Here is a 23,760-nt window from a genome sequence, read left to right on the forward strand (position 1 = left end):
TTACCCAATTCCTGTTGTTACAACAGACATGCTTAAACCGCCCATTGTGTGTGCTATCCAAAATTGTATTTGTGGTTTTGTTCCATACTGTCTCCTGGTCTGTGAGCTCCTGCCTCTCCTAATCCCCTTTCAATGAGTGACACACAGCTCTCAGGCCCAGAGATCTTGTTACTAACAATTACCAATTTCTGCCTTTTTACAACACTTAAGGAATCAAATGTACAAAGAGGATATTAAAGACCTTTCAAATATATGAATCAATATCTCACATTGTATACACACGGATTAAAATAATTTATCGGCAACCCTTTAAATAAATCTGGAAGCATTAAAACTATGAAATATTACAGTGACCCCAGGTTAAGTACAATAAGGGAAAATAGATGATGAAATATGTCTAATGATTATATTGAAAAGTGTGCAGAAGACATGCTGGAGGCTGAAAACGCAGAGCCAGGTTGTCCCCCCCTCCCCTTAACCTCATACCATACTTTTATTTTCTTTGCTGTGATATGCCGGGAACGTTCACAGTCTGTGAAACCAATTAAAGGAAAAAAGCCTGCTCTTCATAACAGAAAGACTCTTACAAAACTTGAGGTATTTGTATCCCCACAAGGTCTGGTTCTAATGCATCTTGACCACTTTAAGAAAGAGTATTCCCCTGCCACCAGGCCAAAACAGCTTTATTTCTATTGTTCGGGAGTTTAAAATTTGTGAGAGAACCCCACGTGTTCAATGCTTGCTTAGAAAGTACCAGGCAAGATTCAATGAAAAGCAAAGCCCCTTCCCACCACGGTTATGCCTGCAGTGATAAGGAGAGAAGCAATTTGTTTTATACTAAAGTAACCCTGGGGCACTTGGCTCCTTTGCCATTTTGATAACCTAGCGAGGCTTCTCTTGGTATATTCTGTGTGATTTCGCCTGGCAAACAGACCCTAGTCTTGACAAATTGCAAGATCAGAATAACAAAAATTACATTGAATTTGGAACACAGCAGAAAAATGCATAAAGAACTTCCATAGCAAAGCCAGTTTTGTTTTTGTCTCACTTATTGGTTGCATTAAAAGTCATTTATATCTTACTAAAGCCATCAACTAAGCTTCTATTGATTTTAAAGAAATCCTTAAGAACAGTCAACTGCAGGATTACTGAATATATGTGTTATATTTCAATGAACATCTAGGCACTGTGTCCTTACAATAATAATATTCATTCCAGAGATTAATATTTTATAGAGAGGCTTTCCTATAAAGTTAGTATATTAACTACATTCTTTCCCCAAACACAGGAGACAAATTAATATACACTTTATGCTGACTACCACACATAAAAGGTAGTTAATTTAATTGGAATATCTGGTAAAGTGAAAAAAAATGCAGACAGCAATGGAATGCTAACAAAATTTTACAATCCATAGTATATTTATTTCTTTATTGCCCAATTCTGATGGTTTTGTTTTCTTTCCTCTATATAGAGCTTTTACATCTAAGCTGGTTTGGAGATCAGAAACCAGCTGGAAATTTTCACTCTAAGTGGCCCAATTCTGAAAGCCTGTGCATACTAAATACATTTTAGAAAGTGTGGGCAGACCTGTACGAGCACACACATGCACGTCAGCCTACGTAAGGTGCTCTAAGATGACAAGCAATAGGAAAATCCAGGCATGCACAAAATCCCATATAGGTAAATCCAAAAAGGAGTTTAATCCTATGCCCCATCTTAACGGTGCCCAATACTGCTTGATTCAGACTGTGCCAGATTTAAGGCCACCACAAAACTGAAGGGTACCGTTCTGGAGCCGCAGTAGGAGACACCAGTAAAGTGAAGCAAGTTCAGCAGAGGGCCACTGGGATGCTCTGGCGGCTGGAGAGCACAGCCCCAGAGAAGGAGCTGGGAACTGGGAGAGAAAGCTTGGAGGGGGGCGCAGCAGCAGCAGCAGCCTGCCAGCTCGTACAAGGAGGTTATGAAGCAAACGAAGAAAAGTCAAGCTCCTTGCTGATGTGCAGCGTGGGAAGATGAGAAACTGTGGCCATAAATTAAAAGGTGAAACTCTGACTGATAAAAAGAAGCAAACAGACCCAATATCACCGAGAGGATAACTGAGCAGTGCAACAGGGGCCAAGAGAGGTAGGGGAAATCTCCGCCTTTCCTCAAAGTTTTTCAAGACTGGAGAAAGTCTGAAGCAACTTGGTCTGAGTTCAATCCTGCTTCAAACAGGAGATTGGACTTACAGATCTCCCCCACTCTATCAGTGTGAATAAACCTGTGATAACAGCTGTTCTGGGCCAAACTAAACATCCATTTGAATCTGCTCCACCGTTCTTCTGAGAGAGGCCAGAAGTGCACGGGAAAAGAAGCAAACGGGGACAATTATAAAATAAAAGCTCAGATTCCAGCTTAGGGATTTCCAGAGCTGGTAGGGTGGTTTTTCTTTGCTGACATCTTGCTTTCAATTCTTGAAACAATTAAATCAATTCTTGTTGCAGAGCTTTCTTCCATGAGTTTTGCTAATTGGGTTTGGAAGCCATTCACACAGAAGGCGCTTGTTACAACCTGCTTTAAGGAGTCTCACAATTTAACTCAGCGATGCATGAAAAGCATCACAGTCTTTCATATACTTCAAACACTCCTCATGCATTGCTGAACTCGTCTTTTTCCTCATTAGAAGCCCTTTTTCCCTGCTCTTCTTGCGTACAAAGTAATCAAAACTAATCAAGTTTGCAGTGATCAGTTTGCAAGACAGACACCAGTGATATAATCCCTTTTGGATCCACAGTAGTCAATCATTTTTATTTGTTCCCTTTAAAGTTCAAATACTAATATTAGATACACAAAAGCACGTATCACTGAGTCATTATTGTGAAATGCAGTACTGGCCTACGAAATTATCATGAGTGTTCATAATAAATGTGTTCTGTTACAGAGAGACAAGTTCCCTTTTGATTTGCTTAAAGGTCTCATCTCAAGTCCTTTTACACCAGTTATTCAATGGATTCCAACGGGATCTACATCAGATTGTTACTGCATGATAATTACAGGCAACAGTGACCTTTCCTGTATTTTTCCCTCTCAGGAGCCTACAAACGAGTCTTCCAGTTGCTGCAGCCTGGATGCACGTCCAGCCAAGGCAACTCATCGCCCACGGCCTCAGGCAGGTAGCAGCCAGCCACACCCGTGGGCAGGATCCGGACACAGAAGCTGATGCAGGGCTGCACAGTTGTTTAGGATATGGAACTGTACCCGATTTCTTATTGAATATAGTTTTCCTCATTGTGACGATTGCAGAAAAAGAGAGGTTAGCAACAGTAAAGGGCTGCCCCTGCCTGTCTTTCAGCAGCTCTTAGGTCCTCTTCTGCTGAAGGTTCTTCCTAAATTTAACTTCAAACTGTTACAAAACACGACTCCTCCCAGATCTTTCAACATGTGTTTGATTCCCTATCAGTGAAAAACTGTTCTTTTTCTCTGCTGCTAGATACACAAGAAGAAACTAGCCTAATCTGCAGCAAAGATTAACGTTGCATATAGGAAACCTTTCTAGCTCTGAAGGCAGTGCAACACTCGAACAGGCTCCCCAAGAAGCTTACGGAATCTCTTTCACTGAAGATTTTTCAGATGACAAACATCTGTCAAAGATGGTCTAATTACATTTGATCTTGTCTCTGCAAAGGGGCCAAACTAGAATTTCTTTCTAGTCGCATCCTTCAATGATTTCCATGATTGATGGATTGCTTTTCAAGTTCCAGCCTCTGTCCATTGTGCAAATAATTTATTTTTTAAACCACTCCAATCACTTGCTCATTCATCAGACTATAAAGCTTATGAACACCATAATACCTAAGCAAGAGACAGTGCATGCCATTCAACTTGTGAACACATCTGAAGTTTTATGCAGTTTTAGTAAATCTCAGGGTATTTTTTTTTCTTTTTAAAGAGAAATAAAGTAAACTACAGGAATTTTGTCTTACACTCCTTTTAAAAGTGGTCTATGCATACTCCTCAGAGACTTACCGTTCACACAGAGACCAATACAGTCCAGGAAACTGGAAAGACGCAGGTTTTTAAAATATAGTTACAGTAAAAATAGCTTTTATTGGGCTTACTTATTGTACTAACTGAAGGTTGATTTAAATGACTACGGCCTATAACTCAGCATAAGCTACTTCAATACAACTCATTTTCAAAGGTTTTACTCAAACTGGATAATTTGGAAGAGTCACTTTTCTTACTTATTTTTTACTTTTTTTCTTTTTAAACAGAGCAACAGTATAACATTTACAAACTCTGATCTAAAACACAATGCTTTGATATGAAAAAATAAAATAAAATGGAAAAAACAGCTTTAAGCTAGGATTTTAAAGGTTGCTAAAAAGACAAACCTTAAAAATAAAAAATCATATAGAAATGAATATATTTACAGGTATTTTCAGATGATTAACAGTTACACCGCCAAAATGATAAACTGAACTATGAAGTTTGTTGATAGCTTCAGCAATGCAGTCGATGTTGGTATAACATACTTTTAACAGAATTTCAACCAAACAAAAAACCCCTGCATAGTATATACATAAACCCCCAGTGGGAAAAGAACTCAATTACTTTCTGCGTGCATAATGACACTACATAATAATCCTAAACTTATATACTAAAGGAGTTTAAGTTTTTAACTAGGGATTTAGTCTCACCTCATCAGTATCATATTTACATGAGCTCAGCCAAACACAAGTGAAAGTTTTACTGTCAACTTACTTTGCATGTTCTGTTATTAATCCATACAAAGTCCATTGAGGTAGTCCCCAAGGCACAATCAGTTTTCAAATGTTGTGAAGAGTGTTTAAAATCTGTGCTAAATGGATTTGCCAAGGTATGGATTTTGTCCTATGACAAGTTTAAAACGTTTAACACAATTGAAAACAATCCGTAGTATCAGCTTTAAAGATGATGGAGAGTTAACGTAGTGTATTAAATATGTGAACATTAGGTATCTATAGGATCTGTACATGTATGCATATTAGATTCATAAATATATGGATTACAGAAATTATATAAATCACTGCTATGAATACTGCTTTATCCTTATTCGAAGCAGCAAATTCCTAAAAGTCACTGAGGGTGAGGCCTCATCACGCTAGGTGTTGTCTAGGCACAACACGAAACAGGCTTCCAAGGATTTGCCTAGACAGACAAATCAGGCAAGTCCTATCACTGTCAATGGGTGGATAGAGTCTACAGATATAACAACAAACCATACAAGCACTTGTGGCATGGGGCAGTATCATAAGTCGTCATATTTCTATATAGCAACAGTACTTTGTAGCTCTTTAACTATTAAAAATAATCAGAGATGTGTACATGGGAATCGAAGGTTTAAAAAGTAGGTGAATATGAGCTACTCTTGAAGTAAGTCACACAAAACTGAACATTTTAAAGCCATAAACTTCCCAGTCTATTAGAAATAAAGCACGTTTGTATTTTAAAGAGGTTTTCCAAGTGCAAGTGTGATTTACATTGTTCAGACACTTGCAGTTGTTATTCATTTCCGTGAAGCAATGCCCAGGAGAATGGCTTTGCATGATTCATCTTAAACTTGTGCCAGTTTTGTACTTTGTTTACACCTGTGTAGATGGCAGTTGTGGTGTGTTTTTTTTCCTCCAAAAGCTGTATTTTCCCTCTGAACTACCTAAACAAACACCACGCCCCTTACTTTACAAATACTTGACATTTATACAGAATACTTGATATATTCTATGTGTTAGCTCTAAAAAGAATTATCAAGGTCATTTCCTTTAGATGAATTATGTTTTGACTGGATTTTTCATTTCTTTCTTTACTGTGGTAACATATGGCCAATCAGAATAAGAAATTCCATCTGTTTGCAATTCATTTCTGCTACTATGTCTTAGTCTGTTGGTAATATTTTGCATACTAAGCTAAGACTTTTTTTTTTAACAGTCCTCTACAAAGGTGAAGATTTCTGAACAGTTTTAATTCAGCGGTGATACTTTGAAAAACAATTTTAAGGTTTTTCATTCCCTATTATCAGAATCAGTACAATTGCATTTGTGTGATATCTAAAGTTCTACACAAGATAAAAGCACAGAGGAAGTTACAAACCCACCCATGAGTTTCTTTAATATTTATATTCTAGCCCTGCAAATGTACATTGTGTTGAGATCAATAATTGTCTCAAGGCATGATTTAAAGCATTTAGAGGAAATAGCTTACAACAAAGCATGACTGCTTCTGGCATTGAAAAAACATGACATTGGACTTGTCCAACCAGCTTTGAGTGAAATTCCTCTCTCATCACATCTCAAGAAGACTTCCTGCTAAACAAACACCTGGGTGGGGAAAGTAGCTGGATGAACCAGGATTGCAAGCCTGGGCTGCATTCATTTTTACTGGATTACTTATAATCCATGCCATTGCTTCTTGCTAGAACTCTTCCATTTATATATTCTTAGAAATTTTTAATACAGCATATCACCATCTTTAAACACAGCTAAGCTGCTTTAAAACAAACAAACAAAAAACACAGCAGCAGCCACTGTATGATCAAATGCTAAATTGAATTTTTAAAATGGCAATATTTATTACATTTAAACTTACGATCTCTACATGGTATATTACAGATCTCTATACCTTCTGAAGCAAGCAACCAAGTGGTATACCAGATGCTATGAAAGGTGACTTGCGAGATGGTTATACTTACTGAGCAGCAACTAAAACAAGTTGCATATTCAGAGGACAAGGAAGTCCTTTTTAAGATTAGTGTCTGATAAGGGAGTAAATAAACTGTACACCAAACAGAAATAATAATCTGAGCATTTAAGTTATTAAACCTACTGTGCATCAAATCATCTCACCGCTGTATATGATGAAAACTTTTGAAAATAAACACCTGATAAATCATTCATGCCGAGACATGGTTAAATATAAACTTATACAATGTACACAATCAAATGAAAATTTCAGGACAGATTTATTAGCTTGTGGATATTCCTGATTATTTGAAAAACTGTAGTCTTACTCTCAATAGTAACAGCAATCTGTAATAAGATTCTAAATCTCAGGGGAAAAAAAAGTTGCTTAGTGAAGAAATGAAGAATAAAAAGAGGAAGAAAATTAAACCAATCTTGTAATGTTCACCAAACATATGGTGGGCAAGGGCAGTGTCCCTTGCATCAGCACTGTTACCCTGTCACTACCAACAAGGCTTACTATAAGTATGAACTCAAAGATACAATGCAGAAGGCATACCAGAAGGAAAGTAGGGGAAGATTTATTGCATTCAATTATTTTTGTTTAAAAGTTTCCTCTGGGGCACAAGCACATAATATATTGTACTTTCCATTACCTGGCGCAAATGTAAAACATACCTGAAAAACACATTTCATGCTTATAACATATTAAAACAAGTAAGATGTCATGGCATGAGTTTGATAGATTAACTGCCAGTTACTTATGTTGTACTATATTAGTTAACAGCAAATTAATATCATCAGGCATATTTCCTCTCTTATACCTAAAAAATATTAGTATGGAAACAGAGTTTCCCATAAATTCTTTTCACTAGATTCTGGAATAAGGTTTTTAATCTAATCTGGGACAAGATAAGCAGCAATATATACGTTTGTTTGCAGAAGTATTACTCAATCAAGCCTCTTTCTACCGCAGTACCGCTGCCAATTTAAGAATTGTTACATAAGACCAAAAACCTCCATAGATATCCCCATGATTTTTTTTTGCTATGATACTGATTCTACTTGACACACAAGCACACGCTTGTGCTTTATGAAGTAGGTCTTTCAGAGCGTTTCAACAAATTGTATTGAGCCTACGATAACTGTACCTACTATAAAATGAGACCAGAAGCTTTCATCAACACCTTCCATGTAGCTTTATATAATACTGTAGATTCATCATTATTCAGAGTAAAAATAATGCGAAGCTATCATGTTCTTGTACGGACTTTATATCACCACGCTTATTTACTACATAATCTGACCATCTGGAATGTACTCTTACCTTATTTCCTTTGCTTGGTCACATACACTTTTTAAAAAAAATTCAAGGAAAGCAAGTAAATAAATATAAAGCAAGTTGACATAACAATCAGATGTAAACTAAAGCCTGAAACATTATCACGTTGAACACATGCTTAAGTTTGGCCTTTCATGTTTAGCATTCTGCATGCTCCACTGGATGTGCATTTCAATACAACTTAGGTGTAATAAGTGATACATTGCTACTTGCTTGTCCCAGCTCCGCCTTCAGAGGAGCCTGCAGGCATTTGTTATGGCTAATAAACTTCAACTTCCATTTAGACGCCACTTCAATCCACATTACAAAACGGAGGTTATTTTTATACATGGTGGGCAAGCCTTGCAATGCCCCAGCTCTAACCATGCATCGGACACAGCCTTTCCTTAATTTAAGGGCTCCCCCTCCAGGACAGGTCCTCTGCTACTGTTGTGGTGTCTTGGAGACTCCAAGACACCCTGCTCATATTTACTCTCTGAATTATGAAATTTCTTCTACCCCTCCTTTGAAAACAATTCAATTTCTCAGTTATCGGAATACCTTCTCCCATGGCCCGAATTAGTAGGTGCAAACGGATGTTCTCTCCTGCTCTGCATCAGCAGTACTAGATAAGCAAGCTCTTCTAGGCTGGTAATGGTAACTACAAGTATGGTCACCTCATGTGACTGGATTAGTAGTAGTAAATCTATTTAAGGCATCCTTTGGTCAACAGTATAAGCCAATGGCTGTGGCTCCAAGCAGCACTCCTGACCTTTGGTTTATATGTCAGTTCCTAGCTTAGGCTTCCGTACCTGTGGCTGCTATTTTGGTTCCTGTTCGGCTCCATAACCTTGGCTCTTGAAACACTGGCTACAGAGTGATTGTCTACAATCCAATTGCTCATGTCAGTCAAGGAATTTAATGCTTCTTGCTGGGAGAATACCTGTTTGTCCCACACATTCACAGCTTTTTGTCCAGTTGCTATTTTGAGTTGGGAGTCTGGAATGGAACAAAGTCTAAGAGAATAAATTAACTATCTCTGTTTTTCAGTTTAGGTATATTTGGATTGTCTCTTAATCTTTATTGTACAATCCTGAGGTTTAGAAATGTAACTTCAAAGAAAGCTGATGTTCATACATGCTCACACAATTCCAGGAACTGAAACTTCATCAAACCGACAAACCACCTTACCGATGCCCACAAAGAACGCTTCAGAAAGTCTGTGCACTTTGTCTCAACATTACCAATAAAAATGAAAGTAGAAAAAAAAAAGAGCACACCTTGTATTACACCTGCACCTAAGCCTTTGCTAGTGTCACCAGGGGTGGAATCTCCACATTTCAAGCTTGTCTTTCAAGCTACATTTTTCACACCATACAAAATACAATTTATTTTAGTTTTTTTTCTTGCAGCCACTTTCTTTTTTTTCCCCCAGGATTCCCCGTCCTTACTGATATCCAAATTACCTCTCCAACACTTCTCCCACTCCAAAATAACCTGTCACGTCTATAATTTATCTACTCCAAAGCATACTGATAGGAATAAGAAGGACTATGCAGTGGTGATCAGGAGCCCAAACTCTAATACACACCAATGGACAAAGGTTGACTTAATTTAATGTTAAGCACTTCAATGAGTTCTTAGTATTAACTATGCCATTTCATCATTCACAAACTTTAGAGTTTAAGAAGTCATTACTAGATATAAAAACGCAGAAGAGAGCTAGATGGGGCTATGGACTAAACAACGCTGTGTTGCAAATCTTCTGCCGAAGAGAGGTTTTTAAAAAGATGGGAAGTGAGCCAGGTGACTTTCAACCAGACTTGGGTGCCCAGTCCTCCAAGGCTCTTTTGCATCTCACCTGGTGTCAGGGTCCATTCTCATTGTACTAATAATGTCGGTTTCTTTAACTAATAGAAATCAATTGTAGGAATTTCTAATTGTAGAAATCAATCTCGGATTGAGGATTAAGATTCACATAATCCACTGTAATTGGGTTCCTTAAAGGACTTAAATGCTCTTCATAAGTTAACTTTTCAGTGGTCTAGTGCAGTACCTATAGTCTAATATGAAAGGCCACGAGGAAGGGTGTGTCCTTTAAGTGCTAACATTAATGCTTTTTTCCTGTAGTGTGCTACGAAGCAGCAAGATGACTGATGCTTGTGTTATTTTGTAGAAGCAGCTAAGAACATCTCTTATCCCTCCTTTAGAAAATGACTCTTACAGGGTTCTAATGTAGATTAAGTTATGACAATATAAGCTGATGGACTTCAGAGTCATGCTATTGAAAAAACACTGCAGTGAAGGAAGATTCAATCTCCAGGTCACTGAGGACAAATGAGCTATATAAGCTGACATTCCTAGCTTTAGCCAAGTGAAAAAGAAAATCAATAGTATCTTTAGTGACTAGCAATCATCTTTAATCAAGCCAAACAACTGGTTGAGAACTCTCTTGCGATAAGAAGAGGACTGTGTTAATATAGTAAAATATGATATGCTATAAAATAGAGAAACGGTTCTACAACTTCTGTCCTAGGGAACAGCTCCACCGCTGCCGAAAAGACAGCTGGCATGGGTAGAACTACAGAAAGTAAAATTCTGAAGGATCAAGATTTAGTTCATTCCAAAAATTATGGTAATAAGACGATATGCAGAGAAGAAGAGAAAAATCACACTTCGGGTAAATTCATTTGTTCTGTAAGCCCAAATCCCTAAATAAGTAAATGGGAATCTCTATTCAACCCGTTTTCATATTTTCCAGATCAAGACCACAAGAAAGTATATATTGAAAGAGGTAGATCTAATTAATTAGAAAAGAAGCACTATAAGACTGAAGCTATTCCTGCTTAAGCACACAGCGTCAGAAAACTTTGTTCAGTTTTGCAATCTTTTTGCAACCTTGACGCAAGGCATTCTATACTGGTTTCCTTCAGAAGAGAATGAAGGACTTGAATAATGCTGTTCAACATAGCTTACGTTTCATTCAGAACATCTGTATTTTTGTTTTGTTTTGTTTTTAGTGAAATAAACACTTTTTAATAGAATTTTTTGGAAAAAAAATCTGGGATAAAAAACCTAGCTGCTGAACTAGAAAAAGATTTTTTTTAAACATTTTTAGAGTGTTAGGCAAAAACTGAAAAAAACAAATGAACTGCATTTAGATTATTTTAAACAAAAATGTCTGTCTGGTTTATTAAGAATCTAGTAAGTGTTCTTAATGCAAAGAGGAAAGAAAGAAGTTCTGTGCAGGAATCTTAAAAGAGCAAGTATCAAAAAACCAGTGGAATGTGCAACCCAGTGAAAGGTTCAGTATCTAATGATAACAGCACAGCAGTGATTCAAAAGCAAATAAATCCTGCTAGAATGAAAAATCAATGAGCTTTGAGAAATTCTGACAATGAAAAGGTCTCTCTCCCTGTGAGATCAAGTGGAGAAGCCCCGTTAACAGAGCAGCCATCTGCTTTTTCCTGCTTCTTACATACTGTGCAACCATTTATGCTACTTTCTCCTACATCAATACAAAGGCATTCTCAATTGACCAAATCGGCCTGAAGCTTGCAAAAAAAAAAAAAAAAAATCATTTTGGTTGACACCAATGGAAGCCAGCAAACAATCTTTAAAAACAAAGAAGCCCAGCAGAGCATTTCCAATTCACAGAAACAACTTCTTGTTGCACACATCATCTCCAGTGACAGGGAAACCAATGAATCCATGAGGCCCTGAGCTTCATGCATGTCCTGGTGAAGAAACTGATTATTAACACACCCAGAAACTAAGCATTTGTGAAAGTTCTTTTGTAAGAGTAGTATCTGACACGGCAGCGGCTGCAGAGTTTAAAGACGCCAACAGCTTCATGTCAAACAGATATGATTTCCCTAAATACTGCTAAATACAACTTCTTTAGAGATGAAGGAAAAATCTGTATTATCGACAAATGGCTATCTTGACTTGTTTCCTTTAACTACAAACCATGTTAGTGCCTTTCTAGACAGCCTACGTGTTTCTCATATAGAAGCTGAAATACATACCGTGGAGGAAGAAATTTCACAAGAGGTACTGTGTAACAAGAAAGGATTAGATAAAAAGCTTTAAAAAAAAAAAAGTTTAAAAAAAACCACCACACTCTTGAATAGAAAATTGGCTCCGATTCATTCCCTGAAGGTGACATTTACAGTAAACTCCAGAGCAACAAGTGGTTTGGATTTGGTGTCTGTTTTATCAGCTGATAGTTGAAATCTAGCTATAAGAAAATAAACATTCGGATTTCATTCCTGGTAGCTCTCTTCTTGCTTTGCATGCCTTTCAAAGCAACAAAATACTTGGGAAATAAATTAATAAAAAGCTAAAGAACTGCACAATATACCCAATGTAATTAACTAACATCTGCATTTACTAAAACAGGCAAAATAAAGCTGGGTCCCTAATCGCAGTCAGTCATGTGAGGGGATGGTGCGCTGTGCAGGAATGTAATGAATGTTTTGGCTACCGCACTAATTCTTTTAAGTGAATAAATATATTTGCTTAAAAAGTAATACAAAACATACATATTCCTTTCCACATTGTGCTGTCTCCTCTTCTTCCCTATCCCTTCTGAGGGACTGTATTTAATGTCCAAGCATTTCTTCAATTTAGGACTCCTACAGCTAATTACAAGGGTACACTAGTTCTTTACCACTAGGATTCAGATCTGTTTCACTTCAACAAACTGGATTCTTCAGTACAATTTATACTGAAAGCATAATATGAGCAGACTGACTTTATATAATGGCTCTCAAGTTTATGACACAAGAAAAACATTTTCTCTATAAATTCCAATGATTTATTTTAAACTGATTTTTTAGCCCCACTGATGAACTTACATGTGCAATATTGATTTCTCTTTTAAAGAGCTTAAGTAGTGAAATACATCAGAAAAAAACAAACCCAATCATTCACCAGCTTGTGCCATACTGGCTTTATGAGTTGCAATAAAAATCTAAACTGTAATTCACATAACTGTTATTTATATATCTATTTTTCACCCTGAAATATCCTAGAATGTTAAAGTTTGGCATGGAATATAGATATACATCAAGCACAACAGTATTTTTCAGTGATAAAAGGGATGACAATGGTTTAAGAGATAAAAATGCCTGTTTGTGTCCCAGAAGAACGAACTGTGACCTCTTAGTTGGGCTGTTCAAACAAAATAAAACTTACTCAAAAAACTCAAACTTCTCTGTAAGCTACATATTTCTTACTCCTAAAAAGAATGTACAGTACTATCATGGTTTACTACCATTTCTCAGATGATTTCCAAATGTTTCATTACTACATAGTATGGGATACAATTTCTGATCCAGATGCTTAAAAGAACAAATCTAACAAAGAAACTTAATCTGAGCTAGACTTGGCAAATTTTCCAGAAAAAGAGTAGAAAGATGTTTTGGAAGCTGCTCAAACAAAAGCCAAAATGGAAATATGCTTCTTTCAACCATACCCTAGGCTGCTGTTAAAAATAAAAGGACACTTATAGTTTCCACAAGTGTGAACTGCAGCTGAGGTTTATAAAATATAAAATGTAGATGTCAAAACTGCCCAAAAATAGTTTTGTTGTTGTTTAACTTATCTAAAGTTAAAACAACGGTTTTTATATTGAATTAACAAAAGAAATATATAAATGGTCTTAAATGTACATGAAAGATTCTATACCAATTAGAATGAATACACATTACTTTGAAATTATTACATCTTTAAAATAGATCATATAAAAGTATATAAGTGGCAGAAAACTGATACAAGTCTACTCAATAATCATACTGCATGCTTACACATAACTTTAACCTGAGCGTTTCAAAGCACTTAATGAGCACAAGCTAAATGCGTGCAGAAGTTTTCTTCCATTTAGATACCAGGAAGCCAGAGGACAGAGGGCTCAAATAAGTTTGGAGTCACGTACAATTTACGTGAATTCAAATGTGCTGACGTATTGCTTTATCTGATAGTCTTCTTTCCTTCCCTGAAGACAGACATGGCTAAATCTTTGTATAAGATCCACGCATCTATCTATAAACACCATAAAAATCTTTAAAATCTTAGCCAATTTTTTTATCATTATTATTTCAAGCCCTTCTGAGAGGAGAAAGAACCAAATTTATCTGTGTTCCACTGACTTCAGGCATAGAATTCATCCAAATGTTTGTATTCTATCAAGAGGAAGAAACTATGAAACTTAAACAATAAAAATAACCAATACCATATACAAATTACATATGGAAGAATGGTGGAAATTGTCTGTTTTTCCACCCCCTACCTTATATTATTGCTGTATGTTTGCAATTTAAGAGCTAAGAGTTCCCAACCTAGAATTCCTGCACTGAACTAGCCAGACATTACTACAGAAAATATTCCTGCCCGCTGCATACCACAGCCTGCGTGGTCTGAGGTATACCATTGAGTTTAATTATGTAAATTTACAATGCTATATTTATGTTATACAAAATTATTTTATTCTAATTTCCTGGAAATGAAGAATGGCTTACAGATCACAGAGGTATCCAATTTAGAAAACATCTGCAACAAATCTAATTCACTCTTTCATTCTACTACAGCCACTTGGCTCTTAAAGTGTGAAAAATGGCTATCACTTAGTAAAATTAGTGTCAAACTACTTGAAAGTACACTCACTTTAAGAATAGAAGTCAAACTGCAAGTACTCTTACCTTAATAGGAGATTTACATTTAATAATAGAACATAAATTTACAAAAAGAGAGAGTTCAGTATGCAAAACTGATGAGAAGTTGGTGCATCTAATGAACAGAAGTACTATGGCATAGAGATGTTTTAACAATTTATAATTTAATTATGTAAAAATGTACGGTAAAGCACAATTTAAAAAAAGACTTGAACATAATCTTGTGTATGAAACATTTAGACTCATGTCAATGAATCACGAAGCTTTTAATTTTTCCTTTGCATGATTGCTATTCTGGTTTTGAATTCACACCCATAATGACCAAGATATTTCCCATACTGATAACAAAGAGGGGTTTTGTTACTGTTGATCGTGGGGTCAGTGGCAGCTGCACTATGTGACTGACATAATCAGTATAAAATACTAGCTGTAACAATGGACGTTCATTAGAATATAAAACAATCAGAATGTTGAATCTGTAATTTCAGCAGCTGCTACTGTATGTTTTCCATAACTCGTTCAGCTTCAGCTATCGGTGCACTGGGCTTTCTGTTCCTTCACATTCCAGTTCTCATTCTTTGTGATAAAACTGTTTGTGGGATTGTACCATTAATCAGATCCCAGAAATGATCCAGTATAAAAATACTCCCGCAAAAATGGCAATATTTTTAATCCAAACCAGTCCAGAGGTGCATTTTCCAAAGCAGCTTCACAAAGAGTTGCCCTAATGTACCAAAGCCTGAGGTATAGATTGGGAAGGAAAAGTAGGGGAAGGACAGACGCTTTTTGCGTCAGGCCTTCCTTCAAAGCCAGCTTCACCTGCAAAGATTACCCAAGTTTATATATATATATATATAAAAATATAAGTTATAATTATATACAATATATAATATATATAATATATATAAAATATATATAATATATATATATTCTTTATTTTTGAATGAAAGATCACCTGATTATCTATACAAGGCAGAGAATAAATCACAGTGATGGTGTCTGTTACAGCACTTTAAGAAAATTAGAACATGTGCTAAGTGAGCCTACAACTAGGTTTTGGTTCCTATGTTTTAAAATATTTAGATATATGACTATATAAATATTTAAAGAAAGTATAGATATTTTAAAGCAAATTTCAATAGAGTGGAATTCAAAGAAACTTGACAACTAAATTGAGCAGAATTTTTCCAGCAGGCAGAATGTCCAAAGGAGCAAGTAGCTAGGAGATAAATCAGCGCTTTATTTATGTTATTTATTTATGAAATAAAAAGTCTATACAAATTGGCTCTGGAAGTCCAGCCTTGAATTAAAAAAATAAAATAAAATTGGCTTATGAACTCCAGCCTCTTTCCCCCCAGCACATGTTTTTCTCAGACCATTTTTGCAGCAGCCCCCACAAACAGGCCCAGTTTCAAGCACGCCTGGCAGGCCTAGCGCTCAGGTAGCCCATTAAACAGTGGGGCTCTAAGGCAGGAGAGGGACTAGATTATGGATCAACTTAGAAGAGCACTATCAATTGTATCAGGAGCATACCTGGAAGAAAGACCTAGGAATTTGGTTTCGTTCCTGTGCTTTGTAGGCCAGTTTCTGCACCCCTCCTTATCTAGTTAGTAGTTACTCAAGAGTTCTCACTTCTTGTCAGCAGCCACAGTAATATTCATTTGTACAAGTCAACTTTTAAGTATCTGATAATAAAAGTCAAGAGGAGGAGGAAAATTTAGGTCTTAAAAGAGAAGACAACAAAAGCGCTGGTAACTGCAAGATCGCACTCAAAGGTTGATGTATTTCTTACTAGTTAGGATTTAGTTTCACTTAAATATAGCTCTCAAGGAATTTATTAAGGAATAAAATAATCAGTCCCTGATACATAGAGCTTTCAGCCGTATTGAAGAATAGTGCGAGCATGGGTACAACAATAAATACACAGAAGATTTTGCAATGACAACATGGCATATGCTCATTTATAGAGATACTTGCTTAAACATTTACCCTTGTTCCCAGAGTCATAAACCCACTTCTTTAATAAGCTCATATGTAAGGCAACTTTGACAATATTCACAAAAAGGCTGCAAACATTCTTTTAATGAGAAAGCTAGAGGTATCCTGCAAGTATTTTCAATGCAGATCATAAAATGCAAGCTGTAGTGTCAGCTGAAAATAGCAATGACCCACAGCAAGTGGAGAGAGAAAAAGAAGAAATGAATGCATTTTTGGCAAAGTGAAAATAAATAAATGAACCCTACATGGGATATTCTATGATTCTATGAAATCAGACAGATAATTCCTGAGAGACTAGTGATTCTGGCACCAGCAGAGAGTAACAACACAAAAGGGTCTTTTCTGAGGTCATCTATGGCTCTTCCCTTCTGAAGGCCTGTGTACAGATTCTCTGAAAATATTTATATATTACAGATTCTCCAAAAATATTTAATCTGTTTAAACTTAAACTCAGGTAAATTCCGAAATCCCCCAGCCTAGCAGTCCCAAGGTCTTTAGTATGTTATTTCTCAGAAATTCTCAGCAAGCTCTGTGAAATCGCTCAAGAATCGATGCGGTCTTTTCTATGAAATAAAAATCACATGTTGAAAATAATACACATTAGATTTAGTCATGATATTTAATTAAAAACGGTAACTGAATAGATCAGTGAAACTCAGAGTAGCAGAAAAAATGCAGAGCAGAAAACGATCTGCAAAGCAGAGAGAAAAACATGGATTCTGGAGCAAAAGGAAAAGTGCAGTGTCAAAGCACGGTGGATATGAGTCCTTTTCAGCTTTATTCAACAATTAACTGCAATACTTATGCTTGCTTTTATAAAAAAGGAGTGTGTTTATGTGCTTGTATTATATTATAAGCATACACATCTGTGTGCCGTGCAATAATATCATTGAAAATCTGGAAAGCATTTATTGACAACGATGGTAGTCATGCTTGGCGATCCTCTAATATTAATAGAAGCATACCTGTGCCTGTTTATAGTAATGTATTCATAAACTGTCATTTTAAATAATCGAAAACCAAATAAATAATTATTTCTGCAATGTCACACCAACAGTTTTCAATGGTTATCAGTCAAGTGATTCTAACGAGTAAATGTCCAGATTCCCAATAGGTAACAATGCAGTAAAAAGAATTCAGTGTCTGCATTAAAAACTTCATTTTATTTTTTGGAAGCGTAAGATATCTGTCCTTCGTAAATATTCAGTAACAATCTATTAAACATGAAACATTTAAAGAATAACTTACTTCTAGCATGCTCCATTTATTTTAACTTGTATTGTATGCAGCAACTATGACATTAAAATGGTGGTATTAGATGACATAAACAACTACTCAACTTCAGCCAAATGCAGTAAAGACTCCAAACTTACTTAATAGAAGTAATGTCAGATGAATGCTGTTATCCTCCTAACTCTCAAAGATACCTGTTTCAATGCTGAAATAATAAATAATTGCCAGCCAAGAGTACTTTTCTTCAGAAATACAAACACTATTTAGGTTAGATTGTCAACAAAATAGTGCTAGGAAAATTTAAGCTGATGGAATTGTTTTCATGATGTCTTTTTGACAACAAATCTCGCATCTAAAATCTGACTACTCACAATTTCTAAACCAGATTATAAAGCTAAATCCATGCAAACCCTTAATGGATCAGGATTTTATTTCTAGCACTGCAAAAACTTCAGTTGTGGCCAAGTCTTATCAGCTACAGTGGCAGACAGATTAGAGAAGATGTGCCATGGATAAGTATGAAGCACTACCAGCTTAAACCAATTACACACTTAGCACAAAGTTGTCAAACTACAGACGAATGCCAAAACCTAACATTTAATTTCTATCATGCTTATAAATCTTCAGGAGAATTATATTGAAGATAGAGCCTGTAAGAAATGCAAAACATAGCTGGGAAAACATAAGGTTTAAAGAACACTATTTGGAAATATAGAATGTTTTAGTGGTGTGTAAGTAAGGGAACCATACTAATTCGGGAATTACCATTCAAAAACCTACAGATTTTTTTTGTTATTTTACCAGAAGTCAACAGTCTAAACTTGCCTGCATTTATTCATTGACAGACACATCTATTAAATTATCAATTAAATTATGCCAGCTGAGAGTCATTTCTTTTACAATAAGAAATGGTGTAAGAGCTAGCTATAAAACAATCCATAGCTGTCCTAATTACTCCTTGGCAGAAAAATGTGTGATAAAATGCATGTTTTGTGATTCACTTCCTGTGGTTTACTGCTTCAGTACTGTTAACCTGTAGCTTCTGATGATCTTCTACAGTACTCTTAAAGCACATAAAAAAAGATCTAGACAATCACTGTAAAATTTAAGGCACATAATTAGCAATTATTTCATGCACACTTCACAATAATAATCTGTTACGTACTAAGGGGAAAGAAACATTAATGAGCTACTTCTGGTGCTGCTCTGTGTACTGTGTTTGCATAATAATGAGGTCCAATCTGCTGGAAAACACATAAAGGACAAATTAATAAGGTCGTCATTTTTGTCTAATGATGCTTAATACAGTTTTAGCAATCTGCTCAAGACAAAAGACAGTCACTCAGACATAGCCGATTATGCATTCGCGTGGCAGATGAAATCTTTATTAAACAGAATGATGAATCTGATTAACATGCGATAACAAATATACAGTCTGCGAAAATGACCGTGCCACCTCCTGCAAGCATCCCTCACGTCGACTATTAAGGCTTTACTCAGATTGAGGTCAGACTGGTATTCCCCATAGGCGCATTAAGATAAAAGTTTGCCAGTAACATGAGGAACAAAACAATATCCTGTTATATAAAACCTACTGTCTCAACAGCTGACTGTCTAATCAGTTATAGCAACAACTCCTTATTAAGTTTGAGAATTTAATTGTCAGAGTTTCATTCACCTTTTAATATATGAAAGAATTTATTATATTAGCTAGGCTAGATCTTAAAGCACTCTGAGCCCTTTACAGAAAATATTTTGGTATTGTAAGTGTAAGTTCCAAAACGTATCATCTATAAAGTTGTTCCCATTTCACAGAGAAGATGGCAAACAGGAAAATATTGTAAATAGTTGTGTATTAAGGAACATAAATAACAATATTAATTTATATGCCACTGATGTCACATAGAGCCTGAATAAGTTAATGGAGGTTTCTAGGTCAGTGCCCAGCATATGATACAATTGAATTTGTAGAAATGTAGCAGCAAATATAAAAATCTAATTTTCAATATAAATGTATAATTAATATGAAAGAGTGTAGGTTTAAAAAAAGATTTACAAAATGTAATTTGATAATCGCACCTGCAATTTAACTCACGACAAACGGTGTTGCCTCTCTAATTGGTTACCAAACCTTGAAGTAAATTGCAAATATTAAATCCAGTGATTCTATTTTAAGCTTGTTTTGCTACACCAATATGATTTCTATTAAATGAATAATTCCTTGCCTTCCAGAAACAACTGTACTTGATTTATGGAGAGCACATGACATGAAGTAGTTTAAGATGACATACGATACCTCATGACAACGTACATGATTTAACATAGGGTAGGGCAGCAGTATAAACTACAATGTTGATTTCATCTCTACAAATATTTTGCTCAACAACAGCAGGATCTTGTATTCAAGAATACATAACTGGGAGCTAAAACTGACTTACAGCTTCTTCAGTCTAATGCATGTGTGTTTGCTCTGCCATACAACAGTCTATTAAAGTAGTAATTTAAACTCCTTTTACTCATTCTACGTCTTCATTTACATTCATATACTCCCAATTAAAGAAAAACAGCCATCTGATTTAAAGCAAGGAGATGACAAAGTTAAAGCTGTATTTACTTCTACCATCATTCATCCCCAGTACATTTTACCTTTCTAAATAAGTAACATTATTTTCACCAAAAAGAAAAAAGGGGAAAAGAAGAAAAAGGAGTAGCTTATTCACCCCCACAGCTCTCACGTTCAAGTCACCTGGTGTACAAATCTAGTCATAATGCATACGGTTTGCTACAAATCCAAAGCAGAGATGTCTGTTCTGACAACTGTTTCACAGGTCTATTGAAGACGAGATATTTTTTTCTTCCCTGAATCTCTTTGAAACAAAGACATGCATTAAGAGATTAGATGTGTCTCTACTGAAAGCCACCAGCTTTCAGAATGACTCTCCAAAGCCACATGTGGTCTTTTTTAGCCTGTGTTGCTCTCCACAGCCTAGAGGTTTACCAAGATTTCTTTCTAGTGGATGGAAACAGAGTGTAAGAAAAGAATAGGAAAGAAACAGACGTATTCAGAAAATATATAACAATTAACTGTGTGTTTCTAGCTAAAGAAACAGAGGAAGTTAAGACCTGCAGACAGTCTAAGAACATAACATTTGTTTATTTTACACTAGTAAAACACATACTTGTAAATCAAATACCAGCTGGTTACACATTGATACTTGATACACCTGCTATGAGAGACAGCCAGTCCCCCCTTCAAATGCCTACCTGGCTAGCAGCATGAATAAAATCAGTGACATTGTTTAGTTTGCACAGTTAGTCATGGAAAGCAACAAAGTGGAACACAATGCTTCTGATTTCCTGGCAGTGTTACAGAGCCCCTTATTTTAAAAATACAGAAAGAGACTCTTAAAAAGATATGAGAAAACAAGAAATCACTCCATTATGCCTCAGAAAAAAAATGATTATTTCATGTTCTTTCAGTATAAATTCCCTCAATGTATCATTTCATTATCTTTCATCTAAAATGAATGCTGAATACACTGAAAGGCTAGTAATAGTGTTTGAAATACCAACATTCATGGCATGTAATGCTTCATAAACTTTGTTTCATTATCACATTGTCATCTAGCACATCTCAAATAGCTTGTATTGAGGATAATGATGCACACAGGTCAAAACTTAAGGATCATATTCAGTTTTTGGCAAAGTTTTAGACACAAAAATCTCTGATTCAATTCAATTACACTTCCACCCACAGTCATATATGAAAGAAAATTCATAGAGACATGAAAAATACAAGTCTGACTATATCACTTGTGTGATTACGTTTTGTTCTGACTTCCTCCTCATGAAGGACATGGATAGCTGCTGCCTGTTTTCCTATCCCCCTTCATAAAGCGTAATACTATAGACTTTGCATCAAATTAGGTATAAACAATGTCAAATGTATTAAGTGATCTTAACTGTGATACTGAAAATCATTTCAAATCTCTGGTAGAAGTTAGATGAAGGCATATACAAGTACTCTAGGAAAAAAAATCATTCTACCATCTGTAGAAATGGTATTTTAATACAAATTATTCAGCAATCATTTCAATATACAAAGTAAACCAATTTACTTACCTGTGACTGTACTTTATTATTGAAGTGAGTAACCTCAGCCCCTATCAAAGGACATGGAGAAATCGACTGGATGACACAGTTCCTGCATTGTAAGTAACTTGTCAGAGAATATTCCTTCTCATTCCAAATAGCATTTAAAGATAAACCGGCGTTCACATCTTCCAAAAAGAAAGAAAGAGTGCTTTACATAGACATCAAGAGATATTTTAAAACAGTTAAGAGATCACAAGCTGCACTTCACATTTCAAAACATTTTTTGTTTGTTTTGCAAGAAAGCAAGGTGATAAAGAATACTTACTAATCTCTGCAAATTCAGTAGCATTTAAAATAGAGTGCCATCTTAGCACCAGAACTGCCTACACACTAGCAAAAATCAGTACTTTACTTCTGGTCTCTGTCACCTGAATGCTGCTAAAGTATCACACACTGCATAGTATGACATCAGGCATCATTTCACGTCAAATATGAACATCATATCACTTCTACAGAGCCCTAACTTTAACAACTGTGCCAGAGTATATGCCTCATGGAGTTTAATTTGCTATACGGAATGTAAGTGATTCTGTTTTCATTATCCTTATCTTTTCTTTTTGATCAGAATGCTATGTAAGGCCCTGAGAAATTTGGGAATGGAGAGGAAACTGGTGTCCATCTTCACTGTTTGGTTAAGCATAGAGAGCTCTACACTCTCCCACTACTCAGACAATTGCTACACAGAAGAAAGCATGTAGAAAGCACCTTTTGTTAACTTGATATTCAGTGTCCCTCAAATGGAGAAGTTTCCTAATAAGGAAAAATTACAAAAAAGCTTTAGAAAAGATTTGAACATTCTATATAATTTAACGAAAGACAGGTTATAGTCTATTTGAAAGCTCAGATGTTTCTCTTGGCTCAAAAATACTTTCCAGTAAATATCCGCAAAACCTGTATAGTATTTTGGAAAGTAGTAGTGAGGCAAAAGACTTCTACAGATTCTCTCTACAGAAGTAAATCTCCTATGTAGATCAAGAGATAAAAGCATATTACCAAAATCAGAGGCATCTAAAGAAAATGAAAGGTATTTCATTTAAAGCTATAAGACTTGACAAATGTTAGATGGTATTTATCAGTAATCAGTAAAATTTACCTTTGCTTTTCATGGGCATCTGATAGACCTTCAAAGTTTCTTTTAGATGCTTAAGACTTGCAGCATCCGAGATGACCAACATCATATTATCATCTTCTGAGCTGGCAGCTAGTTGACACGCACAATTATTAATGGATTCTTTACTTCTTACAGTAGTATTTCTGAAGAGTTTCCAGATTATTTTCAGTTCAATATTACTGTACCAAGCTTTTCTCAAAGTTCCTATAATTTAGAAAGCGGGATGTAAGACACATATAAATGGTTTTGAATACAGTACTGTTCAAACATACTGCAAATTTTCCACATTTACAAGATGGTAATTTAGGCCCTGATCCAATACCCACTGAAGTCAGTGAAAAGACTTCTATTAATGCAAATGGACCTTGGAATAGGGCCTTATTTAAATATTTTAATGCATCCAAAATTTACTTTTCAACAGATAATTTCCCCCTTGTTATTACTCCCAAACTCACCAGCGAGTTTGAATCCACTTTGAATAGAGTGTCATTTATTTTTAATTTTCTTCAAACCATTGCAAATTATTATTTTTCAACTTTCATGAACCAACTGACATCTGAGATTCAGTTT

The 23,760-nt window shown here is 35.7% G+C and overlaps 1 protein-coding gene across 9 annotated transcripts in view; it reads right to left on the reverse strand.

Annotated features, from left to right (window-relative positions):
- The window catches only part of BRIP1 (BRCA1 interacting DNA helicase 1), a 122,798-nt gene that overhangs the window by 34,441 nt on the left and 64,597 nt on the right, over window positions 1-23,760 (reverse strand). For 7 of the 9 annotated variants that reach the window (XR_014574226.1, XR_014574227.1, XR_014574228.1 and 4 more), the window contains 2 exons: window positions 23,173-23,394; window positions 22,047-22,204 (listed from right to left, as the gene is read on the reverse strand). Coding sequence is in view for 2 of the 9 variants with exons in the window: in XM_083806286.1 (XP_083662412.1) it covers window positions 20,911-20,934; window positions 22,047-22,204; window positions 23,173-23,394 (404 nt within the window). In the remaining 7 variants the exon portion in view is untranslated. Of the gene's footprint in view, window positions 1-18,418; window positions 20,935-22,046; window positions 22,205-22,797; window positions 22,830-23,172; window positions 23,395-23,760 lie in introns of those variants that run through there. The other 2 variants (XM_083806286.1, XM_083806287.1) reach the window with 2 other exon arrangements.

This window comes from Anser anser (genome assembly GCF_964211835.1).
Source record: "Anser anser genome assembly, chromosome: 20".
Lineage (NCBI taxonomy): Eukaryota > Metazoa > Chordata > Aves > Anseriformes > Anatidae > Anser > Anser anser.